We start from the raw sequence: 18198 nt of genomic DNA, 5'->3' as shown, positions 1-18198 counted from the left end.
CGCGCGTCTCTGTCAGCGCCGCACTCGCCGCAGCCTCGCTCCCGACCTGGCCTTGGCTGTAAGACGCGTGTTCATTGGCTGTTCAGAGACAGGCGCTGGTTGGCCGACAGCGAACGGGCGTCTCCCGCCCGCGCGGGCCCCGCCCTTGTGCACCGCTGGAAGCTCACTGGCTGGGGCCCCGAACCCGGTTCCACGGTCTCCAGATAGCTCGGGAGGGGTTCGCCCCGGGGCCGCCCAATCCTTCGGGAAGCTGGACCCCGGAAGGACTGGCCGCGGGTGCACCAGTGCCTTCCGCCACTCTACAGTCACAGGCCCCAGGACTTGGGCCTTCTTCCCAGTTTACAGATGAGGAAACCGAGGCCAGGGACAAACTACACCAATGTCTAGCCACCAGGGCGGCATGGAACTCGAGAGCCATCTTCCTAATCCTCTCCAAACGTGATACTGTGGGTCTTTTTTTCCCTCCCCTAATTGCTGCAGGTTGAACGACGGGTCTCACTGGGGAGGGAGAGGAACCTGTCAAGTCCCTAGAACGGGTCTGGCTCCGTGGGTGTCATCTTACATCAAGTCAGCCCACGCCGTCCCCACCCGAGCTCCAGGGTAATCTCCGCGGCTTTCCAGATGCGCATGCTAGGGCCCTGATCGCCACCGAGCTGAGTAGAAGCACAACACGTGGTGGTCTGCGATGGGGGTGCCTTTTGCGATAGGCCTGACGGGGCAGGGGAAGCGCAAAACTCAGAGAAGAGCCAGAGTGCGCCCTCCCCAGGCCGGAGTTGGGGCGCGTACCCCTTTCCCGGCGCTCCCGGCACCGCGTCTGGCACGTGGCACCCCCGAAGCAATCGCTCAGTGCATCCAGTGGCAGCAGGTTCCTACGCGGATCCCCGCGGCTGCTGCAGGACTTGAGCGTCTGCGGCTGAAAGCCGATTACGCAGTCGTGATAGGTGGTAGCAAATGCGACATTTCGCCGGATTTCCCAAGTAGGGGCCCCTGGGCGCGCAGGGCGAGCGGCTGGGCGTCTGCAGGCAATAGACAGATTTGCACAGCAGCGGGCAAACCGAGCTTGCGGGTAGGGGACGCTTCATCCCCGACCCAGGGTCTGCGGTTCCCGGGGTAGGTGGCAGTGAGTCTCTCCTCCAGACCGGGCAGCCCCTGAGGCCCCCTCACGCAACCCAGGCCGGTTTAGGAGTCTGTGCCCCACTCCTCCGTATTGTGGAATAATTTAGTCCATGCTAACCAGAGCCATGGCCTGCGAATATGGGTGGGGCGGGCCTCAGGCTATCCCCTCCCCAGCAGGGAAGTCTCTCCTTGAGTGGGAGTTGTGACACTCTCTCTCCCTCTCAGCAGGACCAGCCTAGAGGTGTGGGTGAAATGGCCGAACCCAAGACAACTCTGACCAAGAGACACTCCAGCCCAAAGGCCCAGAGTCCACACGCCTAGTCTCCTAACAGTCAGACCCCAGTGAGGGTGGATCCTTTCCCACACCCAGCATTCACATTTCTCAGGAAGTCCAAAGTCAATCTATACCCCGACACCGAATGGAAAAGTGAAAAGCTGGAAGTCAAAGTGTGAAAACCCCTAACAAGTAATGACTGCAAGCGCAGGAGGTACCCCACTAGCTAGGATGGCAGCCCTATGCTCTAGAACCAAATTCCACCGGCTTACTTTTGTCTTATATCTAATTTACACTATTATTTCTTAATATGTTTCTTTTTGTTGATTAGTTTTTTACTTGTAGTTTATTTGTGTTACCCTAGAAGGGGTTGACATGCTACTTATATTTTCAATATAATTGAAATAGTGATTGCAGTAAGTGTTCATTTTTGAGACTATCTGAAGGACCCCATTTGGATATAACCACACTTGGGAAAATTGTTGTCGGGCTTGGTAGTCAGAGAGCCCAAGTCTCCAGCCCCACCATGTGCTGGGTGACCTGAGCCTCCCTCTGCAACTCTTCCTGGAACTTCCCAGGGCTGTATTGAGAATTAGGCATGTTCAGCTTGGCAAGTAACCCATTCTCAGGAAATGAAAGTCCTTTCTCCTCATGAGACAGCTGCACTATGGTCAAAGCATTTGTGGTGTGTGCACAGGGGTGACAGAATTAGACCCTGGAGACCCTCTGGGAAGGAGGGTTCAGCTCAGCAACCACACAGATGCTGTTTCCATTGGAAGAAGAGAAAGCCCCCTCCTCAACTGCCTGCCTGTAGAGACCTGCCCAGCCCTCCATCCTACTTGGCTCCCAGAGTGTCCTGAGCTCCCTCACCCATCATCATCACAGAGTAAAGGGTTATCCTGGGAGAGAAGAGAACTGAGGAAGGGAGGGGAAGCAGTTTCCTGTGCCCAAGCCTACCCAAATGGGGAACTGCAGAACCCTCCTCCTCCTAGTCCTGCATTAGTCCCAGCCCATAGGAGCACATACCTACAGGTAGGCATTTCTCAGCCACCCCACAGGTACCCCAATAGTCACAGGGTTTATGAGCAAAGGAGAGGACCAGGAGAGCTGGAGGATGGGGGGAAAGGACTCCTGTTTCTTTAGGCAAGTCACTTCCCCTCTCGGGGCCTCCTTTCCCCTTCTAGTAAATGGAACAATGAGTCATTCTCGCAACAAATACTTATTGAGTGCAGACCATGTGCTGGACACAGCAGGGAATAAGACAGAAGGGGACAGAAGAGGCCTCTGCTCTCGAGCTTACATTCTGGATAGGCACACAGACAAACAAATGAACAGGAAAATTTCCTAAATGCTGAAATGAAAATAAAGCAAGGCAATAAGATAGAAAGGTGAAGTAAATGAGAGCCAAGTCCCTTTGCAGGCCACTATTCAACCCTAACAGTCTTTTACTCAAACTTTGTATCTAAAAGAGACAGGACATACAGCCCCTTACCCTGAGAAGGTGAGTTGTAGGAGCCTTCGCCCTGATTCTTTTTTTTTTTTTAAGACGAAGTTTCCCTCTTGTTGCCCAGGCTGGAGAGAAATGGTGCCATCTCAGCTCACTGCAACCTCCGCCTCCTGGGTTCAAGCAATCAAGCGATTCTCCTGCCTCGGCCTTCCGAGTAGCTGGATTACAGGGCCCGCCACCACCCCCAGCTAATTTTTTTTGCATTTTTACTAGAGTCAGGGTTTCACCGTGTTGGCCAGGCTGGTCTCAAACTCCTGACCCCAGGTGATCCACCCACCTAAGCCTCCCAAAGTGCTGGAATTACAGGGATGAGCCACTACGCCCGGCCTTTGCCCTGATTCTCCCTGCACTGGCTACCAGTGATATAAGGAGAAGAAATGTTTCCAGATTCTTTGCCTCCAGCTACACAGTCCTAGTCCTAGCCCCAATCCTAGCCCCACACATTGGACAAAACTTGGCCCTGCCCACCCCTGTAGGCATAGGCCTGCTGTACAAACTGCTCAGGGCAGAAGGCATCTCACACTAATTTCAATTGAGCAAGTAAGGATTTGAAAAAAGAAAATCCCAGTTCTGGTTTTTAAATGTCACCATTTATAGACTTATGTATCTGTCAAAACTCAGAAAATTACATTTAACATCTGTGGATGGCATTGTATGTAGATTGTGCCTGAAAAGAAAAAAAAAATTGCAAACTGAAAATGAACTCTAGTTATTGAAATGCATTCTGAAGTATTTAGGGGGAGGTGTACTGATGCTGCAACTTACTTTGAAATATATGAAAAATACGATAGATTGACATACAGGAATGGATAGATGAACAGATGTGTGATATAGTAAGATGCTAATGGTAGAATCTATGTGGTAGTTATACAAATGTTCACTGTAAAATTATTTCTACCTGGCTGTATGTTTGAAAGTTTTTATAATAAACTGTGGAGGTGGGGGGCATATCAGTGACGAACTTTACAAAAAAGTATACAAAACTGCCTTTAACTTTGAAGCAACTCTCCCCATAGACAATTCCAATGCTTCTCTACATGCACACACACCTTTTATAAAGTTGAAATCACTATTTATATACATTTTTCATCATTGTTGAAAGTTATTTCTTACATATTTCTAAAACTTCATGTGTATAGTGTTTAATGTTTACATAGTCTATGAGTAAATATACTGTATGTTACTTTGGGGATGTGGGTTTTATATTGTGTACATTCTAAAAGCACTGGCCAAGCCTCCCTTTCCAGAGAGGAAAACTGTGTTGTTTGGTAGCAATCCTTTTTCACTGAGAACTTGAAAAGCTGGGAAAACATTTTTTAAAGGCATCAAAGAGCTACCAGGGCAGTGAAGAATTGTGGGGCCAAGACTGGAGACAAAAAAAAAAAAAAAAAAACCCAGAATGATGAGCCTAGTATTGGGGATTATTTCCTTTCCTCTTGTTTGCTGATTCCAAAATGGAAAGCTGATGAGCTGTGCCAGATTGTGATTCCAAAAACTAGTCACAGTATTTCCAGAACCTTGCTACTCTCTTGTCAGGAGGTACAGTCCAGGCCAGGTTCAGAGGCTCATGCTGTAATCCCAGCACTTTGAGAGGCTGAGGAGGGAGGACTGCTTGAGCTCAGGAGTTTAAAACCAGCCTGAGCGTCATAAGGAGACCCCCGAGACCCCATCTCTACCACCCCCCCGCAAAAAAAAAAAAAAAAAAAAAAGAGGTGGAGTCTATTTCCCCTTGAAATTGGTGGGGTGGGCCTGTATTACTGCTGTGACAGACACTCTAGCAGATGTGACACCATGTAACTTCCAAACCTAGGTTAGAAAGGCAGTCCAGATTCTACCTGGCTCCCTCTTGAGATGCTTGCCCTTGGGACCCAGCCACCATGTTGCAGGTGTTCTGGCAGACCACCCCAGCTAAGGTCCCAGTCAAGGCCCAGCGTCACTCATCAGGCATGTGAGTTAGCCAGCTTTCACATGATTTCAGCCCCTAGCTGTCAACCTTTTAGTCTTCCAGTTGATGCCTCAGACACTATGAAACAGACACAAACCATCCCTGTTATAACCTGTCCAGATTCTTGACCCACATAATAAATGGTGAACATGATAGTTATTTAACATTTGACTTATATCTCCTTGAAGGACTTTCACCAACTTTCATTTACAAGTCAGGTCGGAAAAGGAAAAAAAGAAATACCTTCTCAGGCCCTGAGTCTCTCTCTCTCCTTCTAAAAGCATGGTTGGCCCTGGGGGTGTTGAAGAGGGAGAGGCCTGAAGCTCCAGTGAGGCCTACGCTCCCTCTGGCTGTGGTTTCCTCCTTGTAGATAAAGTGGGGGCAACAAAGGAAAAGGCAATGCCCTCAGTGTTGGGTGGGGCCCTGGGCATGAAGCCAAGGTGCACTGGAGTCCAGATGGAAGGCTAGATAGGGAGAGCAGAGGACCCCGTGGGTGCTCCTACAGATTGTGGGTCTAGTGTTCTTCTTTTTTGGGCAGAATTGAAATCTTCCATCCTCCTTTTCTATTTGGCCCAGAGACAACTTGAAATTGCTCACCATAGTTCAGTGGGCAAGAGTTCCAAAGTCCACCACCCCCTGACCCCTATGGCCCGCAGGCCACACACCTCTCATTAGTCCTCCAATTGCCACTGCAGTGCAAATTGGGGCCTTGCCTCAGGCTCCCTTCTCATAGAGGGCCCGATTCCAGTTGCAGCTTGCATTTGGCCCTGGGTTTCAAATCTCTGTTTTGCCACATATTTGCTATTATCAAGCTCCCTCATCCTCAATCTCCTTTCTGTAAAGTGGGGTGATGTTACCTCACAGGGCTGTCAGGAGGAATAAATGAAGTACAAACGGTAAAAGTGCTTAGCATGGTTCTTGTGTGTTTACATGCACACACATAGAATGCTTTACAGTGTGTTCTTGGTGAACTAGTGCTTAAGTTTTCTGCCATCTCTCCCTATAATCCTCCTAGGGCCTGGGAGCTAGTGAAAGCTTTCCTTGTTAACTGTGGAGAGGACAGGTTTCTTCCAAGTATGGCTGGAGAAGCCCCCACCTCCAGTCCCAATACAATGGAACACATGGAGTTTTGCTGTGGTGCCTGGAGGATCCTGTCTTGAGCTTGTCTTTGCTTAGGCTGTGTATAAGACAAGCACTCTAAAGTGTTCCAACTTTATTTAAAACCAGAGAGCCCTGCTACCACGCCCCACCTCCTCAGCATTGCTCTAGGGGAGGAGCTGGATGAACTATGGCCCTTCTGCCAAGCCCAGGTGCTAGGGGAGGAACCCCTTGCTCGAGATGTACAGGATGGACTCCTCACTTCTTCTGGGCTTGTGCCCTGGCCCGTTGAATCTTGTCAGCTGTGGCCCCATCTGTGGCTCCCGTGCAGTGGGATAATACGAGGCTCAGCTCAGCCTCATTCCGGTGTTCGATGGCCACATCTGCAGCCTGAGCCACATCGCTGTGGTTTGAGCAAGAGAGGAGGTGGTGTCAGGGCTGCTCAAGGGCACAAACCCTGCCTCTCACCAGCCCACAGCTCAGCCACCCAGCACCCACAGGCCCTCAGTTGACGCACCCAACAAGAAGCAAAGCCTTGACCTTCTGCTCGGGACCCACACGGGAAGCATACTTCTTGGCTTCGTATTTGTTGTGTTGTTTCATGCAGATCTCCACAAAAGGCTTAGGAGGAGAGGAAGCAGGTGGAGGGAGAAGGTAATGCACAGCCCTCCTGTCCTCTCTCTTATGAGCAGAGGCCCAATGGATACATGGTCCATATATTTTTTATATGTATACGCCATCAGTACATATAATCTCCCAGTCCCCACGCACAGACAGTTGTGATCTCAACATTCTTAGGGCAGAAACCACCTAAACCAAAGCTCTGTCAGAGCCTTGAGACAATTATTTCCACACTTCTGCTCTGCCACCCACCGTTACCCCTTGCAACGGGTGTTTCTGCCACCAGCCCTCACATTTCCTGTGTTCTCCTGTGATTAACATTCTCAAACCTCCCCTCTACACCTCTGAACTACCCACCACAGAAAACAGCCCTCGGTATCTCCACTGCCTCTCATATGCACCCTCCCTGTCCCCCCTCCACCCTCCTCAAACAGGACTTTCCCTCCAGCACATGGCACCCCCTGTGGCCCTCCCTGGGGAAAGCAGCTCATTCTCCCTCCCTGTAACATCTGCAGGCAAACTTGGACCTATCCTCCTATACACCCAACACAGCGGATGGTGCCTGCCCACGAATGTGTATACAGGAAGCACTCGCTAACTATGCGGGCAGCTGAACAGGAGCATGAATGGGCCATCCTACCTGTCTCCCTGCCTAGCCCTCTCCCCCGAAGACTACCCTCACTGGAAGTGGGCTGGAGAGAGGACCCTGCCTCACCAGGTAGCCAATGGGTGATTTCTTGCTCTTGGAAAACTTCTCTAGCTCTTCCCAGTCTTCCAAATCTGCCAGGGCAGTCAGCTTCAACCACCAGAGCCTGCAGGAAAGCTGGGCTTGGAGGTGTTCCAGGAGAGGCAGGTGGTCTTGGGACCCACATGCAGCCTGGGCCCTCACCTACCTCTTGTCAGGGATGCGGAAGTCACGTGCCAGCTGCTCTGCACGCTTGTTGTGACCGCCAAGAATGAGGGTGGTAACCGTGTCATGTAGAGACAGGTCTAGGAACTGGCCCCCCAGCTCGTCTTCCAGGCGCCGCTGCAGCCGTAGGAGTCGCATTTGATCCTCTGTAGCCTGGGGACCCGGATAATGAGGCATGATGGGGACGAGGGACCAGGAGGGAAGACCAGGAGAGGAGAAGGCTTTTAGAACAAGATGGGCCAAACCTTGGCTGCAAACTCATTCTTGGCCTTGTAGAAGGCATCGGCGGCTGTTTGCAGAGCTGCTACTCGCCCCTCAATACGCTACAAAGACAAGAAGGAAGGCCTGAACTCACAGCATGCAAGACCCCAGCCCTCCTCACCCAGGCTACAGTCTTCTTCCCGATCCCTGAGCCCAGGGTCGCCAGGGTCAGCCTTCCCTGCTAGGTGCACCACTCTGATGTCCTAGAGGGATGGCTAGCTCCTCTGACACTAACCCCCATCCTGGCCTCATGTCAGACTCTCCCTCACAGTGAGGACCAGATGCGGTGTGCACCCAACACGAAGGCCTAGATTCCTGAAGGAACCAGACCAACAGTCCCACCCCACAGGCCCCACACGCCCCATGGACCTCAGACCTCTTCTGCAGCATAGCTGGCTCGGATGTGGAAGCTGCCCAATTCCTGGTGATTGTCATCCTGATTGTAAAGGTCCTTCAGCGTCTCTAGCTCCTGATGCTTACAGAACTGGGGCCACAGGCAGGCAATCAGTCAGCAAGGCCAACTCAAGTGCTCAGAAGACTCCACCGCAACCCTGCCCACTACACACACCTGTCGGTACAAACTCAGGGCCATGGGCTGATTTCGAAGGGTCATGAAAAAATCTCCTCGGTTTAGCTCATTCTTCAGGTGCAGCAACACCGTGAACACTGCAGGAGAATAAGGTGGGGTGGAACTCCAGCCAGGCTCCCACTCAGCCCAGGGACCCCCCAGCCTTGCCCTCACCCAGATCAGTGTCCCCGCTCTCAATGGCCTTGCTTAGTGCCAGTTTGCTCCTCTTCATCTTTAGGAGAAGGGGTACCTGCTCCCCTGAGCGTGGCTCATACTCCAGCAGCTGTGAGGTGAGAAGGAAGGCACAAAGAGAAAGAGCTGGTGTGGGGGCCCTGAACAACCACATCAGAGTGTCTGTGGAGGGCTGGGCACCCACACCTTGATGGCCAGCTCTGTGCGGCCACAGCCATAGGCTCGTGCGGCAATGTCGGAGTAAGAGACACCAGGCGTGTCCCCCAGCTTCTGGTTAATGGCTCGAGCCACATCCTCATCTGAGACATCCTTCTGTTGAACCTGCAAGGGATGTGGGGTGTCACAAACATCTGGATGCTATTCCTCACTCTCCACTCCTGCAAGCCCTTAGGACCCAGCCCTTCAGTTCCCTTCCTCCCTTTCTCCCTCCCTCCCTTCCTTCCTTCTTTCTCTCTCTCTGTATCTCTCTCTCTCTTTCTTTTTTGAGACAGAGTCTTACTCTGTTGCCCAGGCTGGAGTGCAGCAGTGCAATCTCAGCTCACTGCAACCTCCACCTCCCAGGTGAAAGTGATTCTCCTGCCTCAGCCTCCCAGGTAGCTGGGATTACAGGCATGCGCCACGACGTCTGGCTAATTTTTATATTTTTAGTAGAGATTTTGTAATTTTTGTATTTTTTGTTTCACCATTTTGGCCAAGCTCGTCACGAACGCCTGACCTCAGATGATTTGCCCGCCTTGGCCTCCCAAAGTGTTGGGATTACAGGCATGAGCCACTGCGCCCGGCCCAGTTCTACACTTTCTATTTCCTCTACCTCACCAGGGCCTGGAATCCCCTAAATGACCTTGGACCCCATCCCACATCCTTGCCTTGTAGCAGGCCCAGTGGGCCAGGATCCTGCTGACGCCCTGTACTTCAGGAAGGCGCAAGTACTCGCATATCTGGATGGCCAGGGGGTAAAGTCTCCGCAACACAAGCCTGGTAGACCCAGTGGGTAAAGGATACAAGGAATGAGGTAGAGGAAAAAGAGGGAGCAGAGTGGCCTCAGCCTGCACATCAGGCCTCCCACATCCTACAGAGATAGGTCAGGAGCAGTAAACATAAGACCCCACCCAAGACTATAATGCCCACCCCTCTGACAGCTCCCTCACTGCACCCTTGGGCTTACCCTACCTGTCCAGTAGCACCTGGATGGTGAGCTGCTTGTATCTTTATTTTCCTCGGTTAAGGATCCAGCTGGAGAATAAGCCCTGCTTGCCAAGTACCTGCAGACTGCATCTCCAGCCCCTTCCCCTGCCACCCTTGGTTGTAGGTACCCTTCTGGCATGCACAGGGATACTGGCTATAGGTGAGCGGGATCCCAATGTGATAGTCCCGAACAGCATTGAGCACACGCAGGTCCTGACACATGTGCACGAAGCTGTCAGGTGGAAATCTGTCCAGGAAACACTTTCCGAAGGAGGCAGCCTGAGAAGAGCCAGAGGGCAATAGGAGAGAGCTTCCCTGCTACCCATCCCACCCCTCCCAGCCCCGCCCTCTCCAGCCCGGCCATCCAGGCCAACCCTGAGCAGACTCTTCTGCATGTCTGGCTGGTGCTCATGTCCTGCGGCCTCAATGCACTGCTGCACAGCCTGGGTCAGCTGGCCCAGCTCCTGGATCTCCCGCAGGTACTCGTCCGCCTTCTGGCTCTCTTTCTGGTGGGGAGGAGTCCAGAGCCAGGGCATCATGACAGAGAAAACTCCTACATCTGGCCCCTAACCATTCTGGGTTGTGGTTCAAATAAGCTGGTTTGGAGGGGCTGCACAGGCTGGAGCCCCAACTCCCTCAGCCCACTCAGTCCACCTGAGGTGCCCACAGACATCATACCGTGTCAGCCCACAACTGCCTTTGGGGGGCCTTGAGAACTCCTCCCAATAGTAACCCAGACTGGGTGGGGATAGTGGGGATGTCCTGCCTGTCCCTATCACATCACATGGAGGACACAGTGTCTCTTCAATCTACCTGAGCCAGCCCTCCCTAGCCCAGACCAGGGTCCTGCCTGGACCTCTCTCTTGACAGGTGGCACCTGGCTATGCTCACACATGCCCACGCAGGGGCAGGGGCAGGGGCAGGAGGAACCATCCTGGGACTGGGAGAGAACCCTAGGGCTTTACCTCATACTCCTTCTGGGCCTCCAGGAGCAGCGCCCCGGGGGCCATTGAGGCAATTTTGAAGATCTCCTCGCTGGCCGCTGGGGAAGGGAGTCGGTGAGTGAGGGAGAAAGGCAGGGAAACCCTCAGCTCTGCCTCAACACCCTATTCTTGCTCTGCGGCACTGGCCCAGGGCAGCTGGGGTACTGAGGAGTCCCCGCCTTGGGTTATGTGGTGCCCTTGTGAAGGCCTCACCTGGAACCTCATGCAGGAACTCGTGGGTGCTGCGGGAGAAGATGCGGACCCCATCAAGCTCAGGCACCAGGTAGGAGTCCTCGTCCAGCACAAACCTGAGCTTGGTTAAGGCTCCTAAGATCACCTACAGATGGGACGGGGCAGGTGAACCCTTCCCTCCCCACCCTCCGCACACAGGCAGCCCTCCAAGGATACTGGATGCTCTCGGGTGCATCGCCCACCACCATCAGCCGCCTCTCCCAGGCCACCACCACGGCCCTCTCCTTGCTACGAGGACGGCTGCACCTGTGAGCAGCATACACACACCAGCTAGACACCGTCCCACGGCCATGTCTCCCACATGGCTGCTCACAACCCTTTGTCTCGGGACAGCCTGTATACACTTGCATTCCTGACTGTACACCGACTTCTCCACTTCCCTCTTTTCCCTGCGCCCTCAGCTCGAGGCAGCTGTGGCCCACAGAGGACAATGGTTTCCTTCAAGTGTGCACTGGCAGAGAAGGTAAGATCCAAGCTCCACTAGGCTTGGCCAGTAGACATGACCAATCAAGGAGAACTGATTGTCCCAGGAAGCAAGCTATGTCTCACCCGCACCCCCAGCAACAACACCCCCATCCTCACCAGACCATCTGCTTTGGAGGTGCCCGGATGTTGCAGTTGAACTCACATAGCTTCTCCTGAAATGGTGTGGGCAATGTCATGGCCCTGTCCCAGCAGTCACCATTCTAGTCGAAAAGCCCACCCGCATCTCCAAAAGATCTTGTACCCCGGACAAAGCACAGTACCCCTGTGTTGCCCCAGGATCACACCTTGAGTGATGCTGTTCCCATCCAGATGTAGCCTGTGTCTGTGAAGAGTGCCAGGTGTCGGTAGGTGAAGGAGACAGCCATCTGTAGGAAGCTGCTTACTCCTGGGGCCAGGCCAGGGGGCGTCTGAGGCAGAACCAGGGTAGGGGTGGGATAGATATATACTGACTTTTCAGAGCCTTCCTATTGCCTAACCCAGCCCCTCCACTTCATTCCCACTCAGGGCCCTCACCACTGCGGAGCAGGCTGCATGGTCCAAGAGATAAAGATCGGGCCCCACAGCCAGAAGAATGTGTGCCACTCGGTCCTGGCACAGCACAGTCCAGCAGGAGGGTGCACTTTGCAGACCTATGTCCAGGGAAAAGGACAGTGTTAGGATGACCAAGGCCCATAGTTGCTGCTTCTATGGGTCTTCAGCCACAGCTTCTGCTTTTATGGGTCTCACAGGCTAGAGGCACATCTGTGGGTACTGCTTGGCTATCTCAGTGGTGTCAGGGCTTACCTGGCACCTCTGGCATCCGGCGGAGTTTGAGGTCACCCACATTGGCACTGAGGGTGAAGCGGTGGGCCCCTGTGAGGATGGCCACTCCAGAACCAAACTCAGTGTGAAAGATCCGGGCATCCAGAACCCGGTTCTGGAGCACTTCCTGAGGAGAGGGGCCATGGGTTAAGGGAGTCACAGGGTCATAAACTCTACCCCGCTTCCCCAGCCCTCTGTGACCCCTACATTGCCCATGCTGAAGTGTCTCCGGAAGTCACCATGAAGCCCGTAAACCAGTACAGCACCATCTTCCTGCACACAGAGCAGCTCCTCCTCAGCTGACCAGCCCAGGGACACCACAGGTCCACTCTTCCACTGCAGGGGAGAGAGGTTCCTGAGGCTGTCCTCAGATGAGGAAACCCTGTCCAGCCCCGAGCCCCAGGGACTGTCAGAAGTGCTCACCAGCAGGCTGGCCAGGGGCATGCCGGAAGCAGAGTATATATCGAGCACTGGCCTCACACTGGCAGCTTTCTCCTTCCGCCAGGGGTTCCTCAGCAGTGCTGCAGTTTGAGAAGAGACCTTCTGTCCTAGCTCCCCAGGCCCACCCCATGTGAAGTAGGCCTCACGTCCTGGCTCCCCAGGCCCACCCCATGTGAAGCAGGCCTATAAAAACCAGAAGTAAAAGCATCTCAGCAGGGTGAGTAGGGGGTGGCAACAAGAACAACCTGACAGCAAAGACCCAGGAGTCAATGACCTTGAGTTCATCCCAGGGTCCCAGAACAGGAGGTGGTGGAGGGGCAACATACCAATGGGGCCCCCATAGGGTGCAGCAGCCACCAGGCAATCTCTGAGTTCCTCCTTCAGGTCCCAGTCCATGCTGTACAGCTCATATTTCCTGCCCACACAGAGATGAGCAGAAATTAGCCTCATTACCCTGCATCCGGATGGAGTGAACCCCAGAGGAATTCCTAAAGCCTCCATTTGTCTTCCACAAGGCCGTAGAGGAAGTCTCCACTCCCTACCCCCAGAGGCAGGGAGGAGGGTGATGACCAGAAAGTTGGGTAAACTGACCACATGCATGCCTAGGGACAGCAGGCGAGGGAGCAGAGGGTGTTGGCAGGGAAGGATGTGGTTCTTGGGGCAAGTGTCCAAGGATGGCAGGAGCTCTTGAGCCAGGCAGGCTGTGTGGCCAACATCCAAGGCACAAACTGAGATAGAACTAAGGTGAAGTGGCTGGCTCAGGCCAGCTTTAGCAGGAAATGAGACTCTCAGAAAGGGTCTCTCAGAGAAGAAAGCCTTTCTTCTATTTCTAGTTCTTTTTTGAGAGAAGGTCTTGCTGTGTTGCTCAGGCTGAGGTGCAGTGTCACAATCACGGCTCTTTGCAGCTTCGACCTCCCAGGCTCAAGTGATCCTCCCATCTCAGCCTCCTGGGTAGCTGGAACTCCAGGGTACACTACCACACCTGGCTAATTTTTGTATTTTTTGTAGAGATGGATTCTCCCCATGTTGCCCAAGCTGGTCTCAAACTCCTGGGCTCAAGGAATCCTCCTACCCTGGCCTCCAAAGTGCTGGTATTACAGACGTGAGATGCAGTGCCTGGCCTAATGAATCAGGGTGTGGGCTTTACACCCAGGGATTCAGCTCTATGCTTATTGACAATGAACTTAGTTTTAGAGGTACTGAGTTAGCAGTGCCTGAAAGAAATCCAAGAGGAGCTTTTCAGTGAGATGGTGCTGGGAGGAGTCCTGGATTGGGGATGTTAATCTGCCAATGCTTGGCTTATGGGAGGCAACCAAATCACAAATCACAACGAGGCATGAGACGACTGCAATGAGAAATGCTCGTGGATCACTGAGTGTGGCTGTACGGGAAGTCAGAGTAGGGAGCTTGAGGCACGTCATCATACCTCAAGAACGGGAAAAGGGGTAGCAAAAGGGACAAAGGAGGAGTGGGCAGTATTCCAGGGTGCCAAGAGAAGACAGTGTTTAAGAAGGGCATTTTAGCCAGCATCATTTCAGGGACCTTCTCATTAACGATCAGGAATATGCCCACCATTACCTACTATTTGACATCCTTGTTGTGGTTCTAGGCAACATAATTTAAGAAAAAATAAAGAGATGTTTGTATTTTGACGAAGGAGCAGAGTTGTTCCTATTTGCAAATAATGTGATTGTCTACTTAGAAAATCCAAAGTAAGGGGTGCGGTGGCTAATGCCTGTAATCTGAGCACTTTAGGGGGCCAAAGCGGGCAGATTGCTTGAGCTCAGTGGACTGAGACCAGCCTGGGCAACAAGGAGAAACCCTGTCTTTACAAAAAATACAAAAATTAGCTGCATGTGATGGTGCATGCCTGTAGTTACAAGTAGCATGCCAGCTACTTGGGGGGCTGAGGCAGGAGGATCGCTTGAACACAGAAGGTTGAGGCTTCAGTGAGCCAAGATAGCATCACTGCACTCCAGCCTGGGTGACAAAGTGAGACCCTGTCTCAAAAAAGAAAAAAAAAACAAAAAACAAAAAACCCAAAGCAGTCTAGGGAGCAATGAATATGAAACTGTCACAGAGGGCGTAGGGTGATCAACAAAAATCAATATATTTTCTATACCCAGAAATTTTCATACCATAACAAGAATCGATTGGAAATACAACTTTTCGAGGTGAGGTGGGTAGATCACTTGAGGTCAGGAGTATGAGACCAGCCTAACCAACATGGTGAAACCCTGTCTTTACTAAAAATACAAAAATTAGCTAGGCATGCTGGCGGGCACCTGTAATCCCAGCTACTCAGGAGGCTGAGGCAGGAGAATTGCTTGAGCCCAGGAGGCAGAGGCTGCAGTGAGCCAGGATCATGCCACTGCACTCCAGCCTGGGCAGCAAGAGCGAAACTCCATCTCAACAAATAAATAAACAAATAAATAAAATAAAAATAAAAATGCAAAAATTAGCTGGGCGTGGTCGTGGGTACCTGTAATCCCAGCTACTCAGAAGGCTAAGGCAGGAGAATCACTTGAACCCAGGAGGCAGAGGTTGCAGTGAGCCGAGATTGCGCCACTGCACTCCAGCTGCCTGGGTGACAGAGTGACTCCATCTCAAAAAAAAAAAAAAAAAAAAAGAAAGGGCCAGGCGCTGCGGCTCATGCCTGCAATCCCAGCACTTTGGGAGGCCAAAGCGGGCAGATCATGAGGTCAGGAGATCGAGACCATCCTGGCTAAGACGGTGAAACCCCATCTCTACTAAAAATATTTTTTAAAACTTAGCCGGACGAGGTGGCAGGCGCCTGTAGTCCCAGCTACTTAGGAGGTTGAGGCAGGAGAATGGCGTGAACCCCGGGAGGCGGAGCTTGCAGTGAGCCGAGACTGTGCCACTGCACCCCAGTCTGAGCGACAGAGCAAGACTCCGTCTCAAAAAAAAAAAAAAGAAAGAAAAACAACTTTTAAGAGATCCTAATAATTATGGCAATAAAACTGTAAGATATCAAATAATAAATCTAACGAAAAATTTTACAAAATCAAATATTTTCCGAGGATATAAAAGACATGCAGCAATATCCAAAATAATCTATAAATGTACAGGAATTCCAATAAACACCTTCTGCCAATTATCTGGCCAGTGGAGGGGTAATGCACAAACTGATTCTGAAGTTCATATAGGGCAGTGGCTCACGCCTATAATCTCAGCACTTTCGGAGGCCGAGGTGGGAAGATCACCTGAGGTCAGGAGTTCGAGACCAGCGTGGCCAACATGGTAAAACCCTCTCTACTAAAAATACAAAATTAGCCAGGCATGGTGGCGCATGCCTGTAATCCCAGCTAGTCAGGAGGCTGAGGCATGAGAATCGCTTGAACCTGGGAGGCGGGGGTTGCAGTGAGCCAAGATTGTGCCACTGCACTCCAGCTTGGGCGACTGAGGGAGACTCCATCTCAAAAAAAGAAAAAAGAAAAAAAAAGTTCATATGGGGGAAAAAGGTCATCTGAAAGAGGAAATACCACAAAATATTTAAGAACATTTTGAAAATATGAGAACAGATGTATACCAGATATCACACACTATATAAAATTAATTAAAACTATTATTTTTGGCACAGGAATGTGCAAATAGATAAATGGAAGAGGATGGAGTCTAGGAAAAGATCTCAGAATTGAGCAAATAATAAAGGTGGCATTTCAAATTGGTGCAAACTGATACCCGAAATGAGACAATGGGCCATATAGGAAGGACCACAATAAATGCTATTTAATTATTTTACTTCTGTATTAATATATAGATAAATGCTCAAGAGACTTCCATACTAAACCAGAGACAGTGATTACCTTTGGGGAGGGTGGTAGATGGGGTAGACACCTGCAGAGCTCTCCATTTTTATACTACAAGCATACATCATTTTGTTTTATTGCGCTTTGCTTTATTGCACTTTGCAGTTACTGCATTTTTACAAATTGAAGGTTTGTGGCAACACTGAGTCAAGCAAATCTATCAGTGTCATTTTTCCAACAGCATGTGCTCACTTCATGTCTCTGTGCCACAATTTGGCAATTCTCGTAATATTCTAAACTTTTTCATTATTATTATATCTGATAAGGTGATCTGCAATCAGTGATGTTACTACTATAATTGTTTTGGGGTGCCACAAACAATGCCCATACATGATGGTGAGCTTAATGGATAAATGTTGTACGTGTTCTGACTGCTCCACCAATGAGCTGTTCCCCATCGTCTCTCTCTCTCTCCAGGCCTTCCTATTCTCTGAGACACACAGTGTGGAAATTAGGCCAATTAAAAACCCTCTAACTGTTCAAGTGAAAGAAGAGTGGCAAATCTCTCACTTTAAATCAAAAGCTAGAAATGACTAACCTTAGTAAGGAAGGCAGGTGGAAAGCCAAGACAGGCCAAAAGCCAGGCGTCGTGTGCCAGTTAGCCACGTTGTGAATATAAAGCAAAAGTTCTTGAAGGAAATTAAAAGTGCTACTCCAATGAACACAGGAATGATAAAGAAAGTAAAGTAGCCTTATTACTGGTAAGGAGAAAGTTTTAGTGAACTATGTATAAGATCACAACATTCCCTTAAGTCAAAGCCTAATCCAGAGCAAAGCCCTAACTCTTAAATTTTATAAAGGCTGAGAGAGATGAGGAAGCTGCAGAAGTTTGAAACTAGTAGAGGTTTGTTCATGAGGTTTAAGGGAAGAAACCATCTCTATAATATAAAAGCATAAGGTAAAGCAGCAAGTACTGACATAGAAGCTGCAGCAAGTTATCCAGAAGATCTAGTAAAGATCATTGACAAAGGTGGCTGGCTAAACAACAGATTTTCAGTGTAGATAAAACAGCGTTATATCGGAAGAAGATGCCATCTAGATCTTTCATAGCTAGAAAGAAGTCAACACCTGGCTTCAAAGCGTATGAGGACAAGGCTGACTCTCTTGTTGGGGCCTAATGTAGTTAATGACTTTAAGTTGAGACCAATGCTCATTTTACCATTCTGAAAATCCTAGAACCCTTAAGAATTATGCTAAATCTACTCTACCTGTGCTCTAGAAATGGGATAACAAAGCCTAGATGACAGCACATTGTTTACAGCATGGTTTACTAAACGTTTTAAGCCCACTGTTGAGACCCACTGCTCAAAAAGAAAGATTCCTTTAAAAACATTACTGCTCATTGGCCAGGCATGGTGGCTCACACCTGTAATCCCAGCACTTTGGGAGGCCAAGGCAGGCAGATCACAAGGTCAGGAGTTGAGACCAACCTGGCCAATATGGTGAAACCCTGTCTCTACTAAAAATACAAAAATTAGCCGGGCATGGTGGCACGCACCTGTGGTCCCAGCTGCTCGGGAGGCTGAGGCAGAGGAGTTGCTTGAACCCGGGAGGCGGAGGTTGCGGTGAGCCAAGACTGCACCACTGCACTCCAGCCTGGGTGACAGAGCAAGACTGTCTCAAAAAAAAAAAAAAAAAATTACTGCTCATTGACAACATATCTGGTCCCCCAAAAACTCTGATGGAGATGTACAAGGAGATTAATGTTGTCTTTATGCCTTCTAACAC

At 50.8% G+C, this 18198-nt stretch overlaps 2 protein-coding genes across 3 annotated transcripts in view; both read right to left on the bottom strand.

The window, feature by feature from the left end:
• PTPRA (protein tyrosine phosphatase, receptor type, A) overlaps nucleotides 1–8578 on the bottom strand; it is a 189809-nt gene extending 181231 nt beyond the window's left edge. Inside the window, exons 1-5 of the mRNA XM_011974654.1 lie at nucleotides 8475–8578; nucleotides 8301–8398; nucleotides 8109–8216; nucleotides 7717–7794; nucleotides 7455–7624 (exon numbers count right to left, since the gene is read on the bottom strand). The gene's annotated coding sequence lies outside the window, so the exon portion shown is untranslated. The remainder of the gene's footprint in view (nucleotides 1–7454; nucleotides 7625–7716; nucleotides 7795–8108; nucleotides 8217–8300; nucleotides 8399–8474) is intronic.
• VPS16 (vacuolar protein sorting 16 homolog (S. cerevisiae)) overlaps nucleotides 6036–18198 on the bottom strand; it is a 32537-nt gene continuing 20374 nt past the window's right edge. Inside the window, exons 2-24 of one of the 2 annotated variants that reach the window (XM_011974665.1) lie at nucleotides 12967–13055; nucleotides 12623–12720; nucleotides 12407–12535; nucleotides 12182–12326; nucleotides 11912–12027; nucleotides 11683–11805; nucleotides 11495–11550; nucleotides 11069–11158; nucleotides 10874–10968; nucleotides 10643–10719; nucleotides 10052–10183; nucleotides 9829–9956; nucleotides 9663–9698; nucleotides 9359–9467; nucleotides 8679–8813; nucleotides 8475–8583; nucleotides 8301–8398; nucleotides 8109–8216; nucleotides 7717–7794; nucleotides 7455–7624; nucleotides 7277–7373; nucleotides 6458–6561; nucleotides 6036–6343 (exon numbers count right to left, since the gene is read on the bottom strand). In XM_011974665.1, the coding sequence (XP_011830055.1) occupies nucleotides 6199–6343; nucleotides 6458–6561; nucleotides 7277–7373; nucleotides 7455–7624; nucleotides 7717–7794; nucleotides 8109–8216; nucleotides 8301–8398; nucleotides 8475–8583; nucleotides 8679–8813; nucleotides 9359–9467; nucleotides 9663–9698; nucleotides 9829–9956; nucleotides 10052–10183; nucleotides 10643–10719; nucleotides 10874–10968; nucleotides 11069–11158; nucleotides 11495–11550; nucleotides 11683–11805; nucleotides 11912–12027; nucleotides 12182–12326; nucleotides 12407–12535; nucleotides 12623–12720; nucleotides 12967–13055 (2467 nt within the window). In that variant the 3' untranslated portion in view covers nucleotides 6036–6198. The remainder of the gene's footprint in view (nucleotides 6344–6457; nucleotides 6562–7276; nucleotides 7374–7454; nucleotides 7625–7716; nucleotides 7795–8108; nucleotides 8217–8300; nucleotides 8399–8474; nucleotides 8584–8678; nucleotides 8814–9358; nucleotides 9468–9662; nucleotides 9699–9828; nucleotides 9957–10051; nucleotides 10184–10642; nucleotides 10720–10873; nucleotides 10969–11068; nucleotides 11159–11494; nucleotides 11551–11682; nucleotides 11806–11911; nucleotides 12028–12181; nucleotides 12327–12406; nucleotides 12536–12622; nucleotides 12721–12966; nucleotides 13056–18198) is intronic. The other variant, XM_011974672.1, reaches the window with a different exon arrangement.

This window comes from Mandrillus leucophaeus, unplaced genomic scaffold, assembly GCF_000951045.1.
Source record: "Mandrillus leucophaeus isolate KB7577 unplaced genomic scaffold, Mleu.le_1.0 Scaffold101, whole genome shotgun sequence".
Taxonomy (NCBI): domain Eukaryota; kingdom Metazoa; phylum Chordata; class Mammalia; order Primates; family Cercopithecidae; genus Mandrillus; species Mandrillus leucophaeus.
The sequence above is the reverse complement of the archived record's forward strand: the minus strand, read 5'-3'. Positions and strand labels throughout refer to the sequence as shown.